General features: G+C 38.0%; 2 protein-coding genes across 2 annotated transcripts; both read left to right on the top strand.

Annotated features, from left to right (window-relative positions):
• The first annotated feature begins 4,245 nt into the window (after positions 1-4,245).
• cab39 (calcium binding protein 39) lies at positions 4,246-16,670 on the top strand. The gene is made up of 9 exons (XM_027032019.2): positions 4,246-4,409; positions 6,531-6,686; positions 7,146-7,310; positions 7,964-8,082; positions 9,596-9,764; positions 10,305-10,364; positions 11,474-11,539; positions 12,531-12,674; positions 14,624-16,670. Exons 2-9 carry the CDS (start codon positions 6,573-6,575, stop codon positions 14,810-14,812), a joined length of 1,026 nt encoding a protein of 341 aa, XP_026887820.1. The 5' UTR covers positions 4,246-4,409; positions 6,531-6,572; the 3' UTR covers positions 14,813-16,670.
• Positions 16,671-17,388: 718 nt separating this feature from the next.
• On the top strand, positions 17,389-22,980 carry itm2ca (integral membrane protein 2Ca). The gene is made up of 6 exons (XM_027029838.2): positions 17,389-17,586; positions 19,749-19,886; positions 20,126-20,314; positions 20,512-20,637; positions 21,572-21,722; positions 21,820-22,980. The coding sequence occupies exons 1-6, from the start codon at positions 17,491-17,493 to the stop codon at positions 21,909-21,911; spliced, it is 792 nt and encodes a 263-aa protein (XP_026885639.1). The 5' UTR covers positions 17,389-17,490; the 3' UTR covers positions 21,912-22,980.
• The last annotated feature ends 2,622 nt before the right edge of the window (positions 22,981-25,602 follow it).

Below are 25,602 nucleotides of genomic sequence, written 5' to 3'. Positions count from 1 at the left end.
TGAGGTCTTATGGACGTTGCTTATTATGTAACCATAACCAGTGTAAGATTGTTCAAACTTTGATATTGTTTTTCCATTACTGTCTTATTAAGAAGTGGCAGGATTAACTCAGTGGGTTAGTGGTAGCTCAGTGGTTAAGGTACTTGACTTGTATTTGGAAAGTTGCTGGTTCAAGCCCTACCACTGCCATGTTTTCACTGTTGGGCCCCTGATCAAGGCCCTTAACCTTCAATTATTCCTGTATATAGAGTACCTGTCCCTGTCACCCTTAGTGTACTGATTAGTTTGTCCCCCTTTGTGTCTGTGCCTGTTAGTGTGTCTGTCATTGTCCTGGTCTTCCGTTCCTCTGTTCTGCTCGTGCTGGCTTGGGTCGCTTGGTCCTCCTACCTTGGCATCGGTTTTGGGGCTGTAGCCCTATAGGCTGGTGCACCAGGAGTTATGCCGTTGGGGAGGGGCCCTGTCACGATACGGCCCCTCCCCCTCAAAATCTTCGTGTGTGTTTGTATGGTTACGCCCTCTAATGTATCTCACCTTGTTCTGTGTCATTATCATGTGCATATATAAGTCTCTTGTATAGTCATGGATGTTGTCGATCTTTACCCATATGCTAGCCTGTAAGCTATGTCGTCTTTGAGTGTTCTAATAAACATAAGTCTCTGTTTTACGCAACTCATCCCCCTATCCTGCTCTGCCTCCTGAACATTACAGCAATTAGTCTAGTCCAACTTTCTAGAGGTCCTAGTCTTGTCCCAAAGGTCTACATGTTTCTGGGACCCATCCTGCAAGAGAATGCCCATTAAGGGCAACGGAGAAGTAGTTATCTAGGGTGGAGATGTGGTGGGCTACAGGAGGGGACATCAGGGGTTGATGGGAGTAGCCATGGCAGCTGAGATGGGTAGAGGCTCAGTAACATCATGACATCCCATAAGAGAACGCCCATTAAGAGCAACAGAGAGTAGTTGGCTGGGGTGGAGGTGTGGTGGGCTACAGCAGGGGATATCAGGGGGTGGTAGGCGTAGCATGGCATCGGGGGTAGGTGTACCTTGGCAGAAACAGAGACTAGATTATTAGGCATGTCCAGATATGAGGGTGTGTAAATTAGAGAACTATAATGTGCAACAATGGACTCCAGCAGATCTAACTATGCTAGTACAGCTAAAAGGAAAGAACCAGAAGGAAACACAGACATGAGGGCACCCTGGAACATCAGCACTCCACCGCTCTCAGTCAACAAACAAATGACAAAAGAGAGGTGAAGTGACAGCATCATAACATCACATAACTCGCAATGCCCATGGACCCCCAGATCTACACCTTTACCTAAGATGGGAAGTAGTTAATCTTTCCTAATCTTTGAAATGTTCCTAAGGTGGAGAAAGGCAGTCCTAGAAATATTATTTACATAAGCTTCGAACGAGAGACTGGGATCCATAATAACTCCAAGATCTTTAACTGTTAGTGAAGATGTGATTGGTAGACCATTGAGGTTCATTGAGTAATTAGAGAGTGAGGACCTAGCTGTCTCTGGGTCTAATAGAAGCACCTCTGTTTTGTCAGGATTAAGTGAGAGAAAGTTCCTCAACATTCAGTATCTGACATCCTTTATGCCTTCGTCAATAATACTAAGCTGATATGTCCTCTGGTTTGTCTGAAACATATAGCTGAGTATCATCAGCATAGCAGTGGAAACTAGCACAGTGTTTATGTAATGTCACCTAGAGGTAGCATATATAAGGAAAAAAGCAAAGGCCCTAGAACAGATCCTTATGGGGCACCATAGCTAACCTTGTTGTATGCTAAGAAGTCTCCATTTATGTTAACAAACTGGTAGCAACCAGCTAGATAAGATTTAAACCAGGAAAGGGATATTCCCTTATATCCCAACAACATTTTAGAGTCTATCTAGTAAAATGTGATCCATAGTGTCAAATGCTGCAGTCAGATAAAGCAATATAAGCAAAGAGACATAACCCTGGTCAGATGCCAACACCAGGTCATTAACTACTTTAATTAGTGCTGTTTCCATACAGTGATTAGACCTAAGCCCTGACTAAAAGACTTCATGTATCTGGTTCTGATCGAGATATGATCTTAGCTGCTGAGCTACAGCTTTTTCTAGGATCTTGGAAATAAATGGAAGGGTTGAGGTGGACCTGTAGTTTGACAGCTGACATGGATTGAGGTTAGATTTTTTGATAAGTGGTCTGATTACTGCTAATTTGAATGACTTAGGAATGTAGCCAAGGTTTAAGGAGGATTTAATTAAATTTAGTAAAGGTTCAATTACTTCAGGTAGGATTTCCTTAAGAAAATGTGTGGGCAGTGAATCTAGTAAGCAAGTGGAGGATTTTGAGTGCTCAATCAGAGATGTAAATTCTGGCTCTTGGATAGGTGTAAAGGATACTAGAGTCGTTTTTGGCTTCGTTGTTCTGATCTCTAAGTAGCTGCTCAATGTCATGTTAATACTCTTAATGTTATCTCTAATGTACATAATTTTCTCATTAAAGAAATTATCACCATCTGAAGCATCTTGATGCTTGCCTACAAAGCCAAAAATTGACCAGCCCCTCCATACGTGAGGTCAATAGTCAAAGCCTGATCTGTACCTCAAGTACTTTGAACCTCAAGTACAGCTCTGAATGAAATACCATGGTTCAAGTCTTATGGAAGACAAGTATTGAGACTATTCTCTGTCCTGGCTACTAGGTGGTGGAATGAACTTCCGCTAGCTGTCCAGACAGCAGAGTCCCTTGCAATCTTCAAGGGACGGAAGACTCATCTTTTCCCAGAATATTTAAATCACCACTGACCCTGCTCCCATATTGACTAACTCAAAATAGTACTTATTTCAGGGTATTGCTTATTAAACTGATGATGTCTAACAAACTTATTGTTTATTGCACTTATCATTGTCTAAGATATACCTTATGTATTTTGTAGTTCTAGGTATCAGCATTGAGCTCCGTATTTCTACAGCATTATAGATCATTGGTATATTGCACTTTAGCCTATTCTGCTGGCTAGGATGCATTGTATAAGTAAATGACAGAGCACTTTTGAAAGTCGCTCTGGATAAGAGTGTCTGCTAAATGCTGTAAATGTAAATTAATGAAATCATTACTACTGTGTGTTGTTGTAATCTGAGCATTGGTGTCAGTTGTATTCCTAGTTAGATTGTATTTATACAATTGTACAAAAAGAAATCTAGTACTATTTCTGTTATTTTCTATTAGGGTCGAGAGAGAAGCTGTTCGAGCTGTAATAAGTGGTTTTCTATGCATTGAAGGCTCTCCTTCTATGCAAGCTGGAAGACTACAAGTTTAGTGTGGAGCCATTTACGTTCTATTTTTTGAGTTTTTTGTTTTAATTGTGAATGTGGTTATTATACCAAGGTACGTTTTTGTTTGTATCAGAATACGGTTTCTAAGAATTCAGTTATTTGATAAAATACCGTGAGGTTTGAAGGTATCCTAGTCACAAATGATAAATTTGGGAGATTCGCAACAAATCTAGGTGCAGTGGCTGACTTAATCTTGCGTCTTGTATGATGCAAGGCAAGGTTATTATTATTGTGGCTCACACGTAGTTGGGAATGGTCTGAGATGGCATCCGACGGGGGTAGTATAACTACGTGTTCTATGTCTACACCGTATGTAAGTACTAGGTCAAGCGTATGTCCACCAGTGTGTGTGTGTTCTCATATACATTGGGTGAAACGAATTGATTCTAATATAGAACTAAAGGCCGATCTCAGAGGGTCTTGATCACTATCAAAGTGACTATTAAAATCGCCAACAATAATGGCTCTTTCTACTAGAGTGACTAGATTAGAAAGGAAATCTGCAAATTCCTTAAATAAATTCTGACTAGGGTCCTGGTGGCCTATAGATGCCAATTGGTGGAAGACGCTGGGTGGGCTTCTTATCCCTGGCTACAGCATTTATGCTAGTTAAAATAATTTAAAAGGACTCGAAATCATAACCAGCTTTCTGGTTTATTCCTAATGTCTCAATATAAATAACAGCAATGCCGCGTCAACGGTCAGTTATCCAAGTTATCAATTTCTTATTTAAGTTATTTCACATTTACTTCACCTAAATAACGACAAACTATAATACGTACAGACTTGCTACTATACTAGGAATGTCGATACTAAGGACGCACGGTAGCGGTTACAACTTTATATCACCATTAGGTGTCAGTAGCCAGCTGTTAAACCAATCATCAAATCATGAAAGGCGACGAAGTAGAAGAAGTTGTTGAGGAAGTTGCAGGTGAAGTGGGAACAATATTCTTGAGAAATTGCCTACCTAACGTTAACTAGATTGTGGACTAAAACTGCGGACGTTTTGGTGTTACCTAAGCACTTCATCACACATTGAGGACAACTCTGAAAGAAGTGTTTTGAGGTTGGATGTTGTTTTTTTCTCCACAATTATGGTGGCAAGAAGGTTAGCTTGCTAGTTTTAAACCAAAGTGCTAGGCTAGCACAGCTAAGATAGGTTTTGGTGCGAGGCGAGGGATTGTGCAACCAAGGCCTAGCTGCGCCTAACAGGTTTGGCTATCTAGTTACTGCTACGGTTAGGTTTAATACGTCATACCTAATAAAGTTCATGTTCTGCGCTTTTGACAGTATATTTAACTAGCTACCATGATAAACAGCTCAACGGTGTGGGCAAAACATGACCAGTTAAATATTTAGCTAACGTTGGCTAGCTAGCTAATTGCCAGTCATCTTTGTCGGGATGTTCTCTTTGTTTCCTTGCTGTCGGGATGACCTGCAAAACATTAGATGAACCCTAGTTAGTGCTAATTAGCACTGTCGAAAGCCCGTTGTATAAAAAATGTCCATCGTCAATCCTTTAATTGCAGCGGTCAAATGGTATTCTGACTTGCTGCGGAGATGGCTACAAAATATTTGACTGCATCGCTGCAGAGTAACCGTTGTAACCTGGCCAGTTACCAATGTGGCTAGATCAGCAAGGTTATCTAAGATGCTAAGTGAATGTTTTAGTTAATTAAACTAGTGAACCTAGGGTGGTCTTTCAGAAAGGTTTAGCAGTGAACCCAGATATATTGACTCCGATTTCCCTGAAACCTCTAGTTTTCCTTTCCAAAACACCAGAGTCAGTCTAGGTAGCAGTAGGCGATATGAAGCCAACTATCTTTGTTTGAGATTTACTTGACATAATTCAGTTAATCGCCAGAATACCGTTTTCAGATGGATCAATATTATTAGCATTCTTCATCACATTTCACATGTCAGAATCGTAGATTCGTCCTCGGTGAAACTACCAGTATGTCATATGTTACTCTGTTAAACGTAGCACTCAAACTTTGCACATCTGTGAAAGTCAATATCGCCATAGAATTTTAGACTTTAAAAAGCTAGCTTATTAAAAAAAAAAAGTGACTTGGGCAGTGTAAATGCACAAGCATTGGCATAGCTTTGTCTTCCAGTTTAAGCCTTTATTTTTCAATATACTTGCTTTATCCATTGACAGTGTTTTGTGATTCTTGATTGGAGGCTACAACAGACTGTCATTTCATGGCATTGTCTTAGAATCACATGTTCTCTCTCATTTGGATATAAAATTGATGATTTCCTTTCTGAGCACAGAGGGTAACAAAGGGCTTTGCTCATATGACACCTTCCTAGAGCTACTATTGCGATAGGGTCATAGAAATTTTCCATGTCAGGTTCCAGTGCTTGACTGGGTCACCCCACAGAAGGCATGATACTTTAATGTGGCATGTGTGGTAGTGTAGACACCCTGCTATAACCTGAAATGACCCATTGGAGTTAAACCTTCTTTCTTGCTGTCTCGTGTCCTGTGAGACACCACTGGCATAAAATTACTTCTCAACAAATGCTTAAAACCATCACCACCTGCCTGCATATATGTTTCAACAAGAGCAGAAATTTCTTTTTATCATTTCAAACAAATAAAAAGCAAATGCATTTTAATATCCCTCTAAATACTTGTAAAATCATATATTACCATGATTTTAGTTATGAAATATATAGATTTTAACATAATTGTAAATAATGTGAGTGATTTTATAGACCTTTTGCAAATGTTTAGCCTTGTCTTCATTGGGGGTTTAATGTGGTTCATCTGGAGATTTGCTTCTCAAGACTGGCCCTGTACACCCTTGCTTATCTATAGCTTGGGAGAGCTAAGAATGACATTTAGTTCAGTTTGAGATTGCCAATTTATGCACTGAGGTTGGGTTTAGGAGTTGGGCAATTGATTGTTTTCCAACCCTTTTTGAGTTGTAAAAAGCTAGAGACACATGCTTTGGGAGACTTAACAAAGCACAGTAATGCATTATGAATTACACTGAATTCATATAGATTTTTATTAAATATTGAGTGATTTTTTTTTTTTGCCATAACAAAGGACTGGTAGAGCTTACAATAACTAGTAAATAACTAGACTTAATTCCATAATGCCAGCTTCTCAGTTTTGGTTAATCACCTAATTTTCTCTCTCCGCTCTCTCTCTCTGTCTGTCTGTCTGTCTTAGGTGCACTCAGTGCAACCTGGTAAACTTTTATAGCTTGTTGCTATGCCATTCCCTTTTGGTAAATCTCACAAGTGTCCAGCGGACATTGTGAAGAACTTAAAAGACAGCATGATGATTCTGGAGAAACATGACATATCTGACAAGAAGGCTGAGAAGGTACACATTACTCCCTCTTACAACATCTGAGACCATGAGATTATAGTGTTCGTTCTTCTGTCAATTTTTTGTTTGTTTGGGGTTTCTTTGTTTCTTTCTTTCTTTGTTGTTGTTTTTTAACAGCCATCCTACAGTGAGTTTGTTCATCCTTGCTTGCTCTCTGTCTTTTCTTTTAATGTTTGTCTCTGTGTCAGAAAACATGGTCATCATTTGTAACTGAGTGGAGAAAATCAGTATTAGGCACCTTGTTTTCTCTCTACTGATGGAGTGTTGATTTGCTTCCACCAGCCACCGATGCTGTTCTCTCAAAAGCTGCTGGAGGAGACCCCTTATGCCCTTTTGCTGGTAACGATATTGTTTGGCACTGATCTGTGTGTGTGTGTGTGTGTGTGTGTGTGTGTGTGTGTGTGTGTGTGTGTGTGAACAAGTGTGTGTATGTGTGTACATACTTGCACATAGGCTACCGAGGAGGTCTCCAAGTCTCTCCTGGCCATGAAGGAGATTCTGTATGGCACTAATGAGAAGGAGCCCCAGGCTGAAGCGGTGGCCCAGCTGGCTCAGGAGCTCTATAACACTGGCTTACTCGGCACCCTCATTGCAGACCTACAGCTCATTGACTTTGAGGTGGGTGGCTGTGTGTTTGTTTGTGTGTGTGCGCGGGTATGCACATGTGCTTAGGTGCTGTTCCGAGCTCTTTTTTATTATTATTTTTTTTTTACTGGTATTCCCATCAGTCATCTGCAAATGACCGTTGACCCAGCATTCAAAGTATTCATGAGAGCTCTAACTGAAATCATGCTCAGTAAGATTTGATTGTTCTTCTTTTAAATTCATAGCCACAACCTTCACCTGTGTGGTGTAGGAAGTAGACTCAGCAGCATTTGCATGCCAAATTAAGTTAAATTAAATTAACCTATCACCTATTGATGGGTAGGGCAATGAAAATTGTTATCTTTGTGTATATAACTGAGGTGTATGTGGGGGGGGATGAGGGGGGTGTGGGGTGGGTTGGGTTAAAAAAAAAATAATCCTCAGTTGTAATTTCTCCTTGATAACAGCAAATGGATAACCGAAAAGTTAATGTTGCCTCAGAGCAATGTTTGTGCTCATAGTCTATGAAATTGTACCATATTATTGCGCAGATCTGTCTGATTCCTTCTTGTTGGGCATTGTAGCTAATCAGTTAATCATCTGAACCAATCACTTTTAGAATATATATAATTATGTAATATAAACTAGAATACATATTTATTTAATTCATTTCTCTGTCTTTTTAGGGCAAGAAAGATGTAGCTCAGATCTTTAATAACATCCTGAGGCGTCAGATTGGCACACGAACTCCCACAGTCGAATATCTCTGCACTCAGCAGAACATCCTCTTCATGTTGCTCAAAGGGTAGGACTTGTACTCCTATTCTGGAGGTGCACAAGATGTGGCAGCCAATCAGCGCTAGCTCTTAATGGCTATCATTATTGCACATTACTGATACCATCATGCAGTGCTGAAGAATGTGCTCATATTAATGCTCATATTAAGCATTTATTTTATAATCTTGTACATGTCCTGACTGTCTGTGACAATGGACACCAAAATGAACTACACCCACCCCCATGCAGATATGACGTGTCTGGTTGATCAGGCAATCTAACATTGTTCTCAGAATGTGATGGGCTGAGTGCTTCCTAGGGATATACTAGCTACTTTACCTGGAAGACTATCTGAGTATGTTGTTGAATGTTCCTCCAGTAAACTACATGGTTAGTATTTTTTTTCAGTACTGCTTCAAAGCATTTTATGAACCCATGGTAATAAACAAGCCATGACAGACTTTACAGACTGATCTTTTGGTCTTGGCCATAAATCAGTGCAAGAGAACTCTGGTCAGTTGTAAATGTAATGCTGTAATATGCTTACTTTGCTTTTTAAGTGAGGAAAACTGGGTCTTTTAGCTTAAATACTACATAGCAAACTGCTGTTTGATTGTAACGTGGTTTTAGCTTGATGAATTTTAATTTGATGTTAGGTTCTTTGTTTGATGAGAAGCTTTTGCAGGTTTGCGTAGCCGGTACATGATATACTAATAAAATGTAAAAAATCCATAACATGCAACACACCCACATGCAGGGTTTGTAACCTACTTCCTCCGCTTGTTTCAAAACTCTATTGGCAAAAAACCTTAACTTGAGAGAACAGGTTTGGGAACATTCTTGGGAGTCTGGATTTCTACATGACTCCTAAAACAAATTCTGATCTTCATTCAAGTTGCAATGATTGATGATGTCAAATGAAACGGTAGTGTTGGCACCATAGAATGCACATGGTTCTGTACCATATCCATATTCCCCTTATCAGTTATACAAGCTTTTTCTGTTGCTTAAGGGTTCAGGTTTTGTGCTTCTTACATTGGTTTATATAGGTTTGTTATACATTGGTTGCTGGACTTGGATAAAAGTGACTTATGAACAGCATTATAAACTCCAGATTTAGGAAGCTTATTTTTTTTTGGGCCCTAGGAGCTGAGTGACTTTGCTGATATGATTGATTATTGAATCAGTGGTAATTTTTGCTCTAATTGTGTGGTCCTGCATTATGAGCACAGGTCATCTTTTATTGATATAACTTGTCTGTATACATGTCACACAATTTTTTTAAAACTATTCCCTTTGATGATAAAGTTTTTAAAAAAATGTAATCAGAACTTTTCTGTAACTGTCTCATATACTGCCAGTTGGCATTAGATTTTTATGGTGTAGGTGTCTTCGTAATTAAGATTGTTACTTCAAAGACCGTCCATGCGATGTCTTGCTGCTTGTTTTTGCCAGTGCCCTTTTGAACATTGTCTAGTTTAATATTGTTTGAACTGCAATTGGTTTGAGCTGGTCTGTGCGTGCACCTTCTCTGGCTGCAGGTATGAGTCCCCTGAGATCGCGCTAAACTGTGGGATCATGTTGAGGGAGTGCATCCGTCATGAGCCCCTTGCGAAGCTCACCCTCTGCTCTGAGCAGTTTTATGAGTTCTTCAGATACGTGGAGATGTCCACGTTTGACATTGCCTCCGATGCGTTTGCCACATTCAAGGTAAAACTATGCGTGTGGTAATTCTTTGAGAGAGGCATCTGTGGAAGGAACAAATGAATTCTCCAAACCTAGAAAACATGGTAGAAACCTAGCTAAAAACATTTGAAACATGTATAATAATATGTTATTCAGTAACAGCCGCTGTACAGTAATTGTTGCCAAAGGTGTTTCCACAAAAAATTTATTCTACATTGCAAGTTTATCGGACAGAATTACCAAGTAATTTAGCTTGGATATTTATGTAATGCTGTTATTTTTTCTTATTTGCATTTCTAAAATGTATTATCTGTTTCTTTTTAGCTTTAGGTTTTGATTTCAACCCCAGCACTGAAACCATTTAAAATCTAAGGAGCATGCATCAGAATAACAAAACAATTCTTGCATTAGAAGCATAGAAAAAAAAAATTGTTGGGAAGATGTATCCAATATAACATTTAAAATATTTCTGATGAAGTACTTCCTGGATGAATTATTTATGCTGAATGTTGGGATGAGGATTCTGGTACTATTCTTGTTTCCTTTGCCTCTTTTCATACCTAGGACTTGTTAACAAGGCACAAAATGCTGAGTGCTGAGTTTCTGGAGCAGCATTATGATAGGGTAAGGCCTCACTACACCACCAACTGTTAATACCTCTGTTATTACCTGTTATTACCCATTAGCTCGTATTGTTTCTGTTAGTTTCTCCTCTTAGTTTTCTGAAGGTTTATGTGGGTTTGTGTTTTTTGGGAGACCCTGAGTTCCATTTTCATCCATATTAATGTGGTACTGAGTAAAGTTTCTTTCAAGTGATGATTTATACACAAGTGATTTTTCTGAGATGCCTCAAATTGTGGTACTTCTGTGAACTTTCCAGAAACATTTTAACTTTAAAAAGTACTGGTATTTTCTGTGGGAAATATCCCAGTATGAAAAAAGAAAGTGACAAAGGCTGCAGGTGCTAACTAGGATAAATGTGAGAACATCACCCTTGTGCTGCATCTAAAACTACCAAAGTTTAGGGTGTTAAGTTTTGGAAGACTGGGTTTGGTTTAGTTTTCCTTTCCTGCTTCATATATGTCCAGTCAGTCTGTTTTCATGTGTTTGGATGATTTGGATATGTAATGTACAGGGACTTTGATTAGATTTTATTAGACTTGCAACAGAGAGACGTGTCACTCATCAAAGAACTGGCACTTGGGCATACTACATTTACATTTATGGCATTTAGCTGATTGCTGGTATACAAATTGACAAAGTTATGACTGAATACAGCTTGAGCAATTGAGGGTTAAAGGCTTTAACCACTAACCACCTTAATCACTGAGCTACAACTGAGCTTGTTTATCACACTGAAACTTCCTTTTCCTTATTATGTGACTACTAAACACATATGTGACCCAGCTGGGGACAAAAGTCCCCACACATGTTTTAAGAAACACTGTTTTTGTTGACTTGGGATGGTCTCATTTTAAAAGGGAGACTGCACTTTTCCCATTGGTGAGAAGCCCAGAGGTTTTAGCCACTATGGTCGAAGCCCCAGCTTGAAGACCTGCTGGCCTTGAAATGCCTGCTGGTTGATATTCAACTTAAGTCCTATTTTTGTAGTCATGGGAAGGGACCTTTATTAGATGTGCGCTATTAATTTATAAAAGTGCCATGTCCTGGGTCTGCAGCAGAGAGAAATATGCATGGTGACTTTTTTCTGCCCTGTTTTTCCTCATCCATAGTTCTTCAGTGAATATGAGAAGCTTCTCCATTCTGAAAACTATGTGACAAAAAGGCAGTCACTTAAGGTAAGCAGATCACTACGAGCTGACTATGTACTAAATCGGAGCAATGCTATATTAATGGGTAGTACTATTAAGTATGTTACTGATGTCTAGTAGCATGACTGATGGCTATGTTTAGATGACCAAACTTAAATCCTATATGGTACCTGGTCGGTATTGTTAGTAACTGACCTTTTCTGTTGTTAGCATGTTGTTGACTTAATGTGGTTATCTCGCTATCTAGGTAAGGGTATTTGTTGTTTCTCTTGTAACAGGATGGTACAATATACACAGTGTAACATTAACATTTAAAATGCCATATCTGTGCTCATTCTTAAACTAACATCTTCACAAAGCCTCTCTTGGAAGCCAAGAATGGCATGAGTTGGTAATTTAATTTTCTCACTTTATGCCAAGAACACATTAATTAAAGATTTTTTTTTCTAGTATTACTTCCTGTTTTTCCTTGTTAGCTGTGTTAGGCTTGTAGCTCCAGCACAAAACTAAAGAAGCAACATTTGGACACCAGACATGTCTTGGCAGATCGACTCCATTTGGCATAAGTGAAAAATGGTGTGAATTTTGATTTTGTTTTTTCTTCTTTTTCTCCAAAGAATTACTTTACTCCAGCTACCACCTGCTATCAATGGCCACTCATTAGGTGGTTTATTAATGAGACTAATTGCAGTATCACCACTCTGCTTTATGCATCATAAATGCAAACAAAACAAAAACAATCATATTTCACTTTGCTTATATTAATGTTCCAATACAGTAAAATACTGGAGTGTTCATTTGTTAACATGGGGTTAAACTGGGATTGTGGCTTGCTCTGTTTCCTGGTAAGCTAATGAGAACAACGTGTCCATCCCTGTGAAGCTCTCTCTTTTTAATTTTTTTCGCTCATGGCAAGCACAGCACACTCTGCTGACCATAGTGATGCGTGCACTATATAAACGGTCCATGCGTCACCTGATACTTTCTAAATGCATTTCTGTGTCTCTGTCCCTGTTAGTTGCTAGGAGAGCTCCTTTTGGATAGGCATAATTTTACCATCATGACTAAATACATTAGTAAACCAGAGAACCTGAAACTCATGATGAATCTGCTGAGAGACAAGAGCCGTAACATACAGTTTGAAGCCTTCCATGTCTTCAAGGTATACACACACACACACACACACAACACGTTTGCTTTGCTTTCCATGCTTGGCTATTTCAGTATGTCACCAGAGACGATTCTACTATTATTTTTGAAATGAAAAATGGCATCCCTTCATTCTGTAGGAATGCCCTTTCTGGAAGATTGCTTTCTATCAAATTTTTTGGATGTAGTATGGAAACTCCCAAAAAGATGCATACATTTGAAATATCTGAACTTTGCCTTTAGCTCTGTCACCTCTAATGGTGGCACATTTTGATTCTCCATTATGGAAACACATGTCTGCAGTTATAGAACACTGGGAGGTTTTTAATGCCTGACAGCATCCACTCCTAAACCGTTTGTACACTCTTCACAACTGGTTGTTAAGAGATCCCTATTTATGGAAATGCAATGGTCAATTCTTATCTCTTTATTTGTTTACTATATAATTGTAGCATGCTATGCTTTTTATAAGAGGAGGCAGTAATCTTCCTACAGTCCAAAATTTTAAGATTAATTTATTCTGTTTTTAGTTGAATGCTGTATTGTATCAGTCTGGCCAGTACAATTAATGTAATATGGAAATACATTTTTTTGGTGTTTTTTGTAGATGTAGTCTCGTTTATAGTACATACCAGCAAATGACTTTATAGACCTTATTGTTAAAGTATGGCAATTAGTAAACCTGGAGTAACTAAAGTATAGGCTGATTAGATCAATGCATCTTTATGCTGTCGATCTATGTATCATAAACCGTATGTGGAAACATATTAAATTACCAGCTGGTCAGAAAAATGCAAAATATGTGACGAACATTTGTAATACCTGTTACTGACCTAATTGTGGTGATCCTTATTAGAGTAGGCAAATCACTGAGCAGCTTAAATTTCCCAAAGAGTTTGCATGGGGTATTTCAGGCAGTTTTTGACAGTAATGATACTTATGTATATGCAATCTAAAGGTAAAAAGTTGCTTTCAGAGATAAGTAAACAAACACAGTTCATTGTAACATTATTAGTGCATTAAAGACAAACTTGAGCCAAGAAATGGGAAACAGAATTTGCTCATATTGATTACACTGTGATGCAAGATCTGTAACATCACAAAATTAAGAAGTTATGTGAATATGTGAGACAGTCAATGTTGACAGTTGATGAAGTATTAAAGCCGTTAGTGCAACATTAATGGCTTTTATCAGCCTGAGCAGCGACTGACAGTGTCAGCATCACAGTGTTAAATTATATATAAATTAATTAAAATAAATTTGAATTGAAGGTTAATTTGTCACTGTGTATAAAGTCAATGGGTAACATAATATTGGTCCAGCTTTAGCAAATCTGATGAATAGCTTTTGTTGCAATTTAGATTGCCATTGGAGAATAGTAGAGAGAAAATGTCAAATTCTATATTGTTGAAGATCATTGCAACATGTGTAGCATGCATAAAGTTTATTTTCTATATTCAGATAGAATATAGAAATAGATACAAATGGAGGGGCACTGGTATGTTTTGTTTGTAGCTAAGAGATTTATAAATATGATAAAATTGGTGAACACAGCAAGTTCTCTAAAATCACTCAGCCCATTTAGTGCTATATGCACAATTAATTACATGTTAGCCCATTTTGATGCTTTGTGAAGCATTAGTACTAGAGTTACGAAAATCTTAGGGCCAATTTATCAGATCCAGATTAAGCATAAGCCTACACACATGCAATCTTCTGGAGGCTTGGACTAACCCATGTCTGGTAATGTTATTTTTTTTTTATCCAGTCTCGTTTTTTGTAGGTTTGTTTGTAATCATACATTTTGCATAATCCCTAGAACCCTCTTAACCACCACAAAAAAAAAATTATATATATATATATATTTTAACTACTTGAATAAAACACCATGCAGGTTTGTCATGAATAATGTTCTAGGAAGACCCATGACATCTGTAAAATGTTATATTTTAACTTTGCAGGTGTTTGTGGCCAATCCAAACAAGACCCAACCCATCCTAGACATCCTGCTGAAGAATCAGACCAAACTAATAGATTTCCTAAGCAAGTTCCAGAATGATCGTACTGAGGACGAGCAGTTCAATGATGAAAAGACCTATCTCATCAAGCAGATCAGAGAGCTCAAGAGGCCCAACCCACAGGATGCCTGAACAGACAGACATAGTACAGATCGTGTCTACATGTCATCTTAGGCAACATCTGAACAAAGTGTGGCTCTTTTATGATCCGGAGTGGTTGCAACACCAAGCATTTTTTTAAAATTTGGGTTTTGCAGGAGAAATACGTCTCATGAGGTCTGAAGGCGAGGGAGAATGAGGATAGAGTCTTGCTTTGCTGGACTTGGACAGTTTGTTTTATTTTATAAATAGCAAACAAAAGGACAGTCGCTGCTGCTTTCTTGCACATGAAAATGTTGTAGGCCTTGTAACACAAACATATGCTTGTTCTCATTGGCAGACAAGAAGTGACTGAAGTTTGACAATTTGATGTTAATGGGTTTCCATAAAATATCAGCAGAGCAGCATGTCATTAATCTTGTCTAACCTCAGTCCAGTTGTATTTCTCACAAGAGACACACCCATCCTTTTACTTATACATGCCTCCTAACAGCGCTCAACACACACAGTTACAGATGTGTTAGCATGCGCACACCCAAGTACAACCTAGTAATGGTTGTGTGTGGTTAATGGAGTTACAATATAAGATATGGTTTGAGACTGAATACTGTACCTGGTTAAAATGTGATTGATGCATAATCCTAATTTCAATTTGATGTGTTTCACCCATCCATTGGGCAAGTATTATGTTTTAGGGAGGGGCAATTGAGGTTAGATATGTACATATGTTCCCCCCCCCCCCCCCTTTTTTTTTTTTTTTTTTTTTTTTTTTTTTTTTTTTTTTTTTTTTTAAATTTTATTATTATTATTTTATTTTGGGTACTGTAATTTTCCATTGGGCTCTGACCCTTGACTATATGTGTGTGTGTGTATATATACAAACTGAAGACATTACGTTTTTGGTGGTTATAAAAATAATATTGTAAGATATGAGTGACTGTAAATGCTCTGCTCAGTTGTGTGAAGCCCTAATTTGACCCAAATATTTGCTAGGGATGTTCTGGCTCCTTACCTGTGACTGGTTTTCTGTCCTTTGTGTCCAGCCTCCATTATGAGCTGACTGTAAAAACAAGTCCCCAGGCTAGATACTCAAAGTAGTAAAGAACTGAATTCAGTTTTCAGAAAGGCCATCTATTTCAAATCAACTTCAGGAAAATGGTCCTTCAAAAATAAGAAACATGACCAGCCCTGACACAGAGGGTTTTGATTTCTTTCAACAAAGGTATCAGTGTTGGAAATTTCGCAGACACTCAATTTTAAAACCATTTGTTAAAACTGCAGTAGACTTGCATGTAATGTCCTGAGTCAGTATTTCTGATATATACATGAAAGCACTGGTTTGGAGACCGTGGAAAGATGTGGGATGATTCTTTTATTACTGCTCTGGTTTAAATTCAGATTTTTTCACTGCGCTTTGTAGTATATTACATCTGCCATAGCTTTAATGTACTAAAAAACATTCTACGTCTGCTCTAATTTAATCACTTGCAGACTAATCGGCTGTTTGGTTTTACCAGTAACCCCCTCCGGTGGTTATTTGTTAAAGTAGTAAAACCCCAACCTCTACTTTTTTTTTATCAAATCATTGTTCTGGATGTAATTCTCTGAAGTAAAATGTAAGAATTTTAGTTTTTTATTTAAAGGACATGAAAAATTCTTGTGAGTGACCAATTTGGCACAAAGCCCAAAAAGCTTGTGGCATATATGTCAGTTTGCAATTAATTGCAGTCATCTTATGTCTTTAAAGTCACCATTTACTTAGACAATCTATCACCTTCATCTTGGTGCACTTGCAGACTCAGGTGGCAAGAAAGGCATATGGTTCTCATATGTGAGTGTTTTATTTATGTGTGTGTGTATATGTGTGTGTATATATATATATATATATATATATATATATATATATATATATATATATATATATATATATATAAAATCAATCTCACACACACAGACACAATGACTTTGATCTCATCTTGCAATTAGTGAACATTAGTTAAAGTTTGCAACTGAGCATGAATTGTATAACCTAGGATGCAGCATGATTCTTAAACTGGCACAGTCTCAAGTGCTTATTAGTTAAAAGTCAAATGTGAACAGAAAGCACAGGAAGATGTCTGGCGTTGGTCACTGAAATTGTGGCCACTTTTCTGAAGTATCTGAAAGATCAGAATAATCCAGCTTCGAAAATAAAGCAAATGTTTGTGATACAAAACATTACTGTTGTCATTGTTTTGCAGAGAAGGGATGATGTCTAAAAGTCGAGCGCAGGTTCGAGTACCACCGAACAATATGCTACTGGCATATGAGCCCCCACATACTTTTCCTTGAATACATTTACATTTCTTATAGAATAATTCCTCTAATTGAGAATATTCATTTCAGAAACGTAAGACTCCACTTTGTCAGTAAGAAAGAAAAAAAATAAAATAAATATAATTTTTTAATATATATATATATATATATATATATATATATAAATTTTTTAAATTATTCTTTTTTTTTATGGAGCACAAATGATTCTGGATTCTGGACTATGTTGTGGAAAAGGCATGGTTACTTTAAGAGGAGCAATAGGTAAGTGCGCTTCCGGTGTGCTTGTAATGAATAAGAATTTAAAAACACAGGGACGTTGACATTGTCGAGCCGTTACAGGGACACGAGAGTCGCCCTCAATTTGGCTTTGCACAGATCTGCGTGCGCGAGCAGTCATGGTAAAAATCAGCTTTAAGGCCATAGCCGGACAAAAAACCGACAAGGACGAGGGTGATGGCGATAAGACGCAAATATATATCCAGCACCCACATGTAAGTCTGTTATTAAGCTCTTCATCTCTTTTCACATACTCGCTTGTTACTAGCTCTTGACAAGAGTGCGAACAGAAATGTCACAATCAACGTACTGTTTAATGCTCACTTCTTCCTTTATTAGCTATTCATCGTCATCCGATGTTGAAATGCAGCATCACCGCCCGTGGTTGCTGTGCAGTCGGAAGGGATGCAGCCATGGAGTAGCCTATTCTAGGAATCTGTTAACCGCTTCGTGGATGAAATGCTTCACATTTTCCTCTGTTTTTGCTGGACCAACGTCCAAGTTATTTAACGTTTCCTTCGGTTGATTTATTTGGAAGACTGCTTAAATTTTATGTCATCCATAAAATTGTTGTCTACTGGCAAAGCGCGCTTTTACGCACGCGACTTCGCGTACAAAATGGCAGATAATGCATTCAGGTGCAGCACATAAATCGTTTTTCTCGCTGGCAGGGATTTCCAGGCCAGTAAAACCATGAGGTTTTAGAAGCTGCTTGTTTATATAAAATTGACTATGTATACCCATTTTACTATTGAAAATTATTTTCCTATGTCTCTTTTCTTAGTAAGGTGTAGCTATAGCTACATAGATATAATTAGGCCTATATATGTTCTAAATATACATTTTGTATTCTATTGTCAGTTTTTGATTTTAAACTTCAGCCCGTGGTTTTCAAGATGTAAACGTGCGCGACCAATTACGGCAGTGTTAAATCAAGTGAAATCGATCACTTTTGTGTTCTGACTGATTGCATCTTTAGATGAGCTGCTCGTTGCGTTGCTATTACATTATCAGCTCTGCTGGAAATAGAGTGCAGGCGGCAGCATCCACTTCACTGGCACGGAGGAGGCAGGTTTAACGTCTACAATGACAGAGCGGTCTGCACCGAGTAGTCATAGTCAAAGTCAAATTTATTTATATAGCGCTTTTTACAACAGCCGTTGTCACAAAGCAGCTTTACCCTTGACCGAGTGCAAGCCCACGGTGAGCAAGCCAAGGGCAACAGTGGCAAGGAAAAACTGCCTAGAGCATGAGGAAGAAACCTTAAGAGGAACCAAGACTCAAAGGGGAAGCCCATCCTCTGGTCACAGATGCATGCAAGATAGTCACGACTGTTGGCATCTGCTGCTTTTTTTTAGTAGAATATGCCGATAACTGCTTGTGGTGAAAAATAAAATGTCGTTTTGGTCATTTGAACTGAGAGTTACTAAGAAATTTCAGTCAGCATAAATCAATTTAACATCACCTAACAAAGATTCAGCTCTTCATTAAAAAAAAAAAAAAAAAATTGAACTGATAACTTAAAGCTTTGTCAAAATGCACATGCACAGTATTTTGAAATGTGACAAATATTTGAAAATAAAATAAACACAGGAATGAATGAAAACTTATCTAAAAGAAAATTAAAAGAAGTCTCAGAGGTATTGTCGAATATAATGATCTAATCTTACTGTTTACCTCGAATTGCCCTCTTCTTTAGAGACATCAGGGTCAGCCTCAGTTATATTTCTAACATGACATGTGCCTCCTGTTTTTACTGTGATTTTAAAAATGATTATTTAACTTCTTTATTTGTGTTATCAGTTTAAAAAAAAAATTCAGTTATGATAGCATTATAGACTGTTCTTGTCTCTAAAAACATGCCAGGAATCAATGTCCTTGTATACATTTGTTGGTTCATTCTGAGAGATGGACTTGCATTTCAAGAACTCTGCAGGTCTTTGTTTACATTGTTAGCATTCCTTACCCCTAAACCCGAACTAGGATTACAGTGACTACATTGTAAAGATGCTTAAATAAACTTAACTAAACAACACATTTGTAGGGACTGTGTGGAAAGTCAACAACATTATTGTTCAGTGTTGATGCAGCAATGCCATGTTAATGAACACAGAATCTTTCGGGGTGTTTGCAACACTGAAGCACCTGTTAGTTTGTGACTTATGCTTTTGCTGGTTTCTAAATTGATCATGACAAAAAATATTTTCCATGAAGCAGGGAATAGAAATGTGTTTGTACATAAACTGATAATTGTTTTACTGGCCTGCACTCTGGGTCTCTGCTATGGGTCAGTTTTTTTTACATTTTTTGTGTTTCTCTGCTGCCCTCCCCATCCCCCACCCCCCACCCTGAACACACACACACTCACTAAATGCAGGAAGAGCTGATTCTGCGTGGAGGACGAAGCCGTTCATCTCTAAGTGGTCTCTGCTGCCTGACCACTGCCCTAATAATATGCACATGCAGTCTCATCTATGCCTCCATCTACATCTACCGCTACTACATCACCCCACAGGTAGCTGCCCTCACACATGCATTTATCACTCAGCATGTAAAACACACATCCACTAGTAACTTCTACACAGAGAAACCTCAATTCAGCCTTATTATATCTTTAAAATGCAGGCTTAGTCTTCAACAATTGCTATCCCTTCAATACATCATATTTCCAAAATCTCTCTCGAGCTCAGGCAAACGTAAGCCAAACCATTCAAATATAACTGTGATGGTGATGGCAGTTTTGTATACACGCAGGCTCCAGACCAGAGTGAGTTCCACTGTCATGTGACTTATGAGAATGCAGTAAGTGCACCTCAACGTGGGGCAGAGGCGCTCGAGGAGAACGTGGGCATCTACCTGCAGGAGAACTACGAGCAGATCAGTGTTCCAGTAGCCAGGTTCAGCAATGCTGACCCTGCCACCATCATCCATGACTTTAACAGGGTACAAACACAGCCTGGAGGGTTTCCAACCAATCAGTGCACCTATTATATTTCACAATACAGTCTATTATATTTCTATAATCTATTATATTTCACAATATAGATGTCTATTACACCACTTTCACTTCCACATCACATCTGACAGGGACTGAAAAATCTTACTGAATGCTTGCACTGTATTTGTTTATGTTTGTTTAGGGGCTCACGGCCTACCATGACATTGCTCTGGATAAGTGTTATATCACTGAACTGAACACCACCATTGTAATGCCTCCACGAAACCTCTGGGAATTGCTCATCAATGTCAAGCTAAGAACCAAACATGTGTGTGCTTCTTTGTATTTTTATAAAACATAATATGAGGAATATAAAATTTGATATGGTAGCTTCAAGTAGGCATTCCTTAAGTAGGTAAAATTAAGTAGGCATTTCTTAATATATCTTTGCCTTTCAAGTCATACTTTCCTATGTTCATTTAAACATGGTGCAAATACGTCGGTGGAGATAGTGTACCCTGTGCATCTACAGAAATACTGCTGTGTAGGTGGAGACGTGTTGTCATGATACTGAAATTTCCAACTTCAAGACTTTGAAAAGCACTGTTATTAAATACCATATTCAGTGCTGTGGGGGAGGGGAGTTGCCCTCAGGAGGTTTTTCCGTTTAACTTTTTGAAGGCTGGCATGGTCTTTTTGAGGGCAGCTCTCTGTGTGTGAGGGAACAGGCAGAGCAAGAACGCACTCTAGCACATCTAGAACTGACACTGGAAAATAAATTTTGGTATACAGTTATCATTTAGAATTTACAGAATGGATTTGTATCACTAGTTGAGATTGTCTGCATAGTGTGTGGTGTGGCACCGCTGGTATGATACAGGTCACTACCTGCCGTCATCAGGAGCACCACTACTAGTACTAAGCTCAGTTCAAAACTGAAATATGAATTACTGCATAATTGCAGTCTGGTTCATGGCACATTGACCCATAGAATCTGCTAAGAGTCAAACCATGTATGTGGTACATTAACATAGTAATTCAGGAACATGTACACTTATTCCAAATCCTTAACTTATTTACCTCAGTCTAAAAATCTAAAACCTTCACTTCTGTTATTTCAAAACTTTCCTATGAGACTTTAAATGAAAAGGCCTTTTTGATTAAGTCACATATTTACCTCACTGCATATTCTCTATTGCCCCACACCTTTACTGCATATACTCCATCACCCCACTTCTTTCTCTCTCTTTCTCTCTCTCTAGAAGGGAATTTCTCTTCCACAGACATATATCATTCAGGAGGAGATGATTGTGACTGGTAAGATTCCCAACACCCAACAGTTTGGCATGTTTATCCATAGACTGTGTAATGGCAAAGATACTTACCAGCTCACACGTCGCATCACCCGCAGACGTAAGTGACCAGCTTCTTGTTTTTGCCTTATAAGGCTTTCTTTTTGAGGCTTGAGGTGCCTTCACAAATTTAAAAAAATGTTCCCTGTGGTCCTCAGGCATTTTCAAACGCGAGGCCCAGAACTGCCATCCTATTCGACACTTTGAGAATACCTTCGTGGTGGAGACAATGATATGTGATGCACCATAGGGCCTTCCTGTGTTCATTCTTCCATCATTAATGAACGCACATGCTTGGGGGCTCTGTAGCAAATCCGTCATTAATGACAGATAGCACTTTTGAACTCGCCTCCCCTTATCGCTCCTTATTTCTCTCCATGACCAAATTATTCATAATTGCAATAATTAGTGGTGTTTTTAAGTAGAAGTGCTTCCAGAAATTATACAGTAGCACTGTTTGTGTTTGTGCTCTGATGATAAATCTTGCCAGGCATGTTCTTAAAAGAATTTAGTGCATGTTTTGAGATCAGAGACCAAGGTGAGCTTGTCAGTGTGGTGTCTCATGGTGTCTCAGTGACGTGCATGCTTTGAGGTTAGAGAAAATAGTGAGCTTATCAGTTTGTCAAGATCAGAGATTGCATGAGATCATTGTCTCAGTGACTGTCTTTGTGTGTCCTTTTCACTTCATCTGAGGTCTGTTAGGATGGTTACATAGATCCTTCACTCTGTGTTTGTATTTATTTCTAAACATTAACATTTCTCATGTTTCTCTAATTATACTTGTAGCAACAGTTGTTATTAATTTCTCCATAAAGTCCATGTTATCTCTCAGACAGGTTGCTGTAGCGTGTAAATTAGTGCTTTGCACTGGAGAATGTAATTCCAGACTCATGCCACATGGACCACCACACAAATCACATGGTCATTATTCACCCAGAGTGTAAATATCCATATTTATCTGCTTCAGTGTTATGGATTAAATTGTCCAGTTTACAGAAATGTAGCCCAATGAACACGTGAAAATAAACACAATGACCACTTTATAACACAAACGTTCTGTATTTGGTGGTGTTTTTTTTTTTTTAATTTTTTAAAATCTTTTCTAAGTAATTTACAGTCACAGTTAGGACTGTGACAAATGTACTTTTCTTGCATCGTATTGTAACCCATGAAATGACAATGCCCATCGTGAATACTGGAATAGAAGGCTGTTCCATTTTGCTGTAACCTCAAACCTAAAAAAATATGAGACATGAGTATATAGTTTCCTCATTAAGTCCCTGAATGTGCTTTTGAATAAAATATAATTTTGTGCTCTGTTTCCTTTATTTAAATTACTGCTGCAAATCAGCAGGAACTGTTTATTATCCCATCCATATACTGTACAGCTGTACAGTGGGACAAAGTGATATCCTTCCAGGGCCTTAGCAGATGAGACAGGGCCTGTTTTTGCAGGGCCACTCTGTACAAGTAAATATAACAGTAAAAATACTGTGTGCTTGCTGCATGGATTATGAGTGGAGATAATAAATGATAAGCACAACTCTGTAAGGCTTGAGGTGGGTGATCATCAGCAACATAATAATGTTGGGAAATAGAAAAGGAAGGAAAGTCATGTAAGTGGCTAATGTGAAGAGGGGGCCTGCAAATTAGGGGGGCCCAGGTCAGACATTAAGAACCTGGCGGCTTTAGGGGAGATGCTGCTAGAAGCCCACAGAACAGGCCTAGAGCTGTGGTGTGTTCTAAGAGACAAAGCAAACGTGAGAGCAGTCATTGTCTATAATGGAGGTCTTACTCATGTGACATTTGCGGTACGTGTCTTGGTTAGAGGGGAAAAAAGTAAAGGAGGTCCTCTGAGATTTGCATGCCAAACTCCCCTGAAAAAACCCAACTCGATACACAGAAGTCATCACCCTCCACAGACTTTCCTGGCATGAACAAGTGAACATCTCTTTCACCTTATACTCATTAAGAGAATCAATTTCTATTCATATTACATGTTAAAGAGGTCCTCTACTATTGTGTCATCAGTGAACTAGATGATGCAGATTGGTCTATAGTCCTGAGCCATCAGTCATTTAATAATAGTGACTGTATTCACAGAGTGACACAGACATAAAAATGCAACTAAAAATACAATGAATGTGAACATAATAGTAAATTTATTTAGTCCAAGTAAATCCTTGATTTATAAAGGCCAGAAAGAACAAGGTGCTTGTTTAATATCAGTAGAAAATAATAGGAAAAACAGAAAACCATAAAATACAAATAAAGAGAATAAAAATGTAAAGTGTTAAAAAATTTTTTTTAAAGAATAGGAAAAACTACTAAAATGCTTACAATTATACACAAATGCTACTTTCTAAAAATATTAACAGTAACTGCTTGACTCCAGGGAGCTGCTTTATTTGTGCTTTTGTACTTCAACCTTGGAACATTTAATAGGTCATCATTTTATCTTAAACCCAATTTGGAACATATTTCATCAGGCATTCTGAAGTGTGTGAAAGTGATATCCCATTAAGAGCTTATCCCATTAAGTGAAGAAGCCATTTAAATATCTCAGAAATCAAACCTGATTCCAGTGTTTAGAGGTTAATATATGTAATATTTTCTTTCTTTCTCAACTCTGTTAAACCTATAAACAAGTTGTAGTCTGTAAAAAGTATGGTTGCAGCATTCTGAACAAGTTTCAGTCTTATGGTTTTCAGAAATCTGGTAAACAATGCATTACAGTACAGTATAGACATGAAGAAAGAAACAGGTCTGAAAGAAACAAGTACGAGAAGGAATCTAACTTGTGCTATATTGAAATACATGTATAATTGTGTACCTACTGCAAAGCTATGCATGCTGTTTATTAATTTGATTCAATTGAAAATAAAAATGGGCCTAATACAGAACTCTTAGGCTAGATGTAGGATTACAAAAATAGGTGCAAATGTAGATGTAGAAGTGCAACTATATTTTTATATAAATTTATGAGATCCTATATTATTTTCAGTGCTGCTTTTTAGTATTATGAACTAATCTGAAACCAGACTGAAACTCTTAAAAAGAGACTTAAGAACTGTAATTTCTAAATTGGTGTAAAGTTTATTGTGGAATCAAGGTTGTGTCTTTTCTGAAATTAACTCTCACATCTAAGTTACCTACACTGAAAGCAGAGGGTAGCAACAGTTCCTGACCTTGAACCCAGGTGTGATATTAAACAGACAATCAGGAACATACCTATAATCAATGTATCCCCCACCTCCCCACACTGTAAGGGGATGGTGAATGTCCAGTATGAACCCACAAGTGAAGTACACAAGTCTCATCTCTAAACACCCATTTTTAAAGTTTCTTTGAAAAGCGGACGGTTAATGTATATTTTAATATATCAGTACAGAGAACATATTTAACAAAGTACATTCATATAATTTTTTAATCAATGATAGCTGTTGCTCAATCTGTAAATACACTTTAGGACACCCCCTTTTGCTATCTTTCTATCTCTCTCTGTCTCTTTCTCTATATCTCTCAGTGTGCATGTGTGTGGGTATGCCTACCTATGCCACTATTATGATTTTCTGTCTTATTCTTTGTGGTTTTTCCTTATTGTAATTAATCACACATAAGCCTATCATTACACCATGTAAGCTGTACATTTACGACACTTCTCCATTCATTTGAAAATATTTTTAACATGTTAGACATTTGTGTTATCTACAAAGGAGTTCTGTAATTTTGGTACCCTCTAGCACTTTGAACCATTTTGAGCACATAATTAATTATACAGTTATATAGACACTGACCATGGGCAAAAGCTTTAATGCTCTTTTTGCACAATATACACTGCTTTTCTGTCCAGCCAGTGCACCTGTTCATTTACATTTACAGCATTTCAATGATGCTCATATCCAGAGAGACTTGCTGATTTGTCAGTATACTCCCTAGCA

The sequence above is a fragment of the Electrophorus electricus genome, chromosome 7 (assembly GCF_013358815.1).
Source record: "Electrophorus electricus isolate fEleEle1 chromosome 7, fEleEle1.pri, whole genome shotgun sequence".
Classification (NCBI taxonomy): domain Eukaryota; kingdom Metazoa; phylum Chordata; class Actinopteri; order Gymnotiformes; family Gymnotidae; genus Electrophorus; species Electrophorus electricus.
Note: the sequence above shows the minus strand (reverse complement) of the source record. Positions and strands in the feature narration are given on the sequence as shown.

Excerpts from the sequence above, each read along its gene's own strand:
- cab39 (XM_027032019.2), top strand. The coding sequence starts at position 6,573 with ATGCCATTCCCTTTTGGTAAATCTCACAAGTGTCCAGCGGACATTGTG. Across the intron at positions 9,765-10,304 it reads ATGCGTTTGCCACATTCAAG|GACTTGTTAACAAGGCACAA; the intron begins GTAAAACTATGC and ends TTTCATACCTAG. Across the intron at positions 10,365-11,473 it reads TGGAGCAGCATTATGATAGG|TTCTTCAGTGAATATGAGAA; the intron begins GTAAGGCCTCAC and ends CCTCATCCATAG.
- itm2ca (XM_027029838.2), top strand. The coding sequence starts at position 17,491 with ATGGTAAAAATCAGCTTTAAGGCCATAGCCGGACAAAAAACCGACAAG. Across the intron at positions 19,887-20,125 it reads GCTACTACATCACCCCACAG|GCTCCAGACCAGAGTGAGTT; the intron begins GTAGCTGCCCTC and ends GTATACACGCAG. Across the intron at positions 20,638-21,571 it reads TCAAGCTAAGAACCAAACAT|AAGGGAATTTCTCTTCCACA; the intron begins GTGTGTGCTTCT and ends CTCTCTCTCTAG.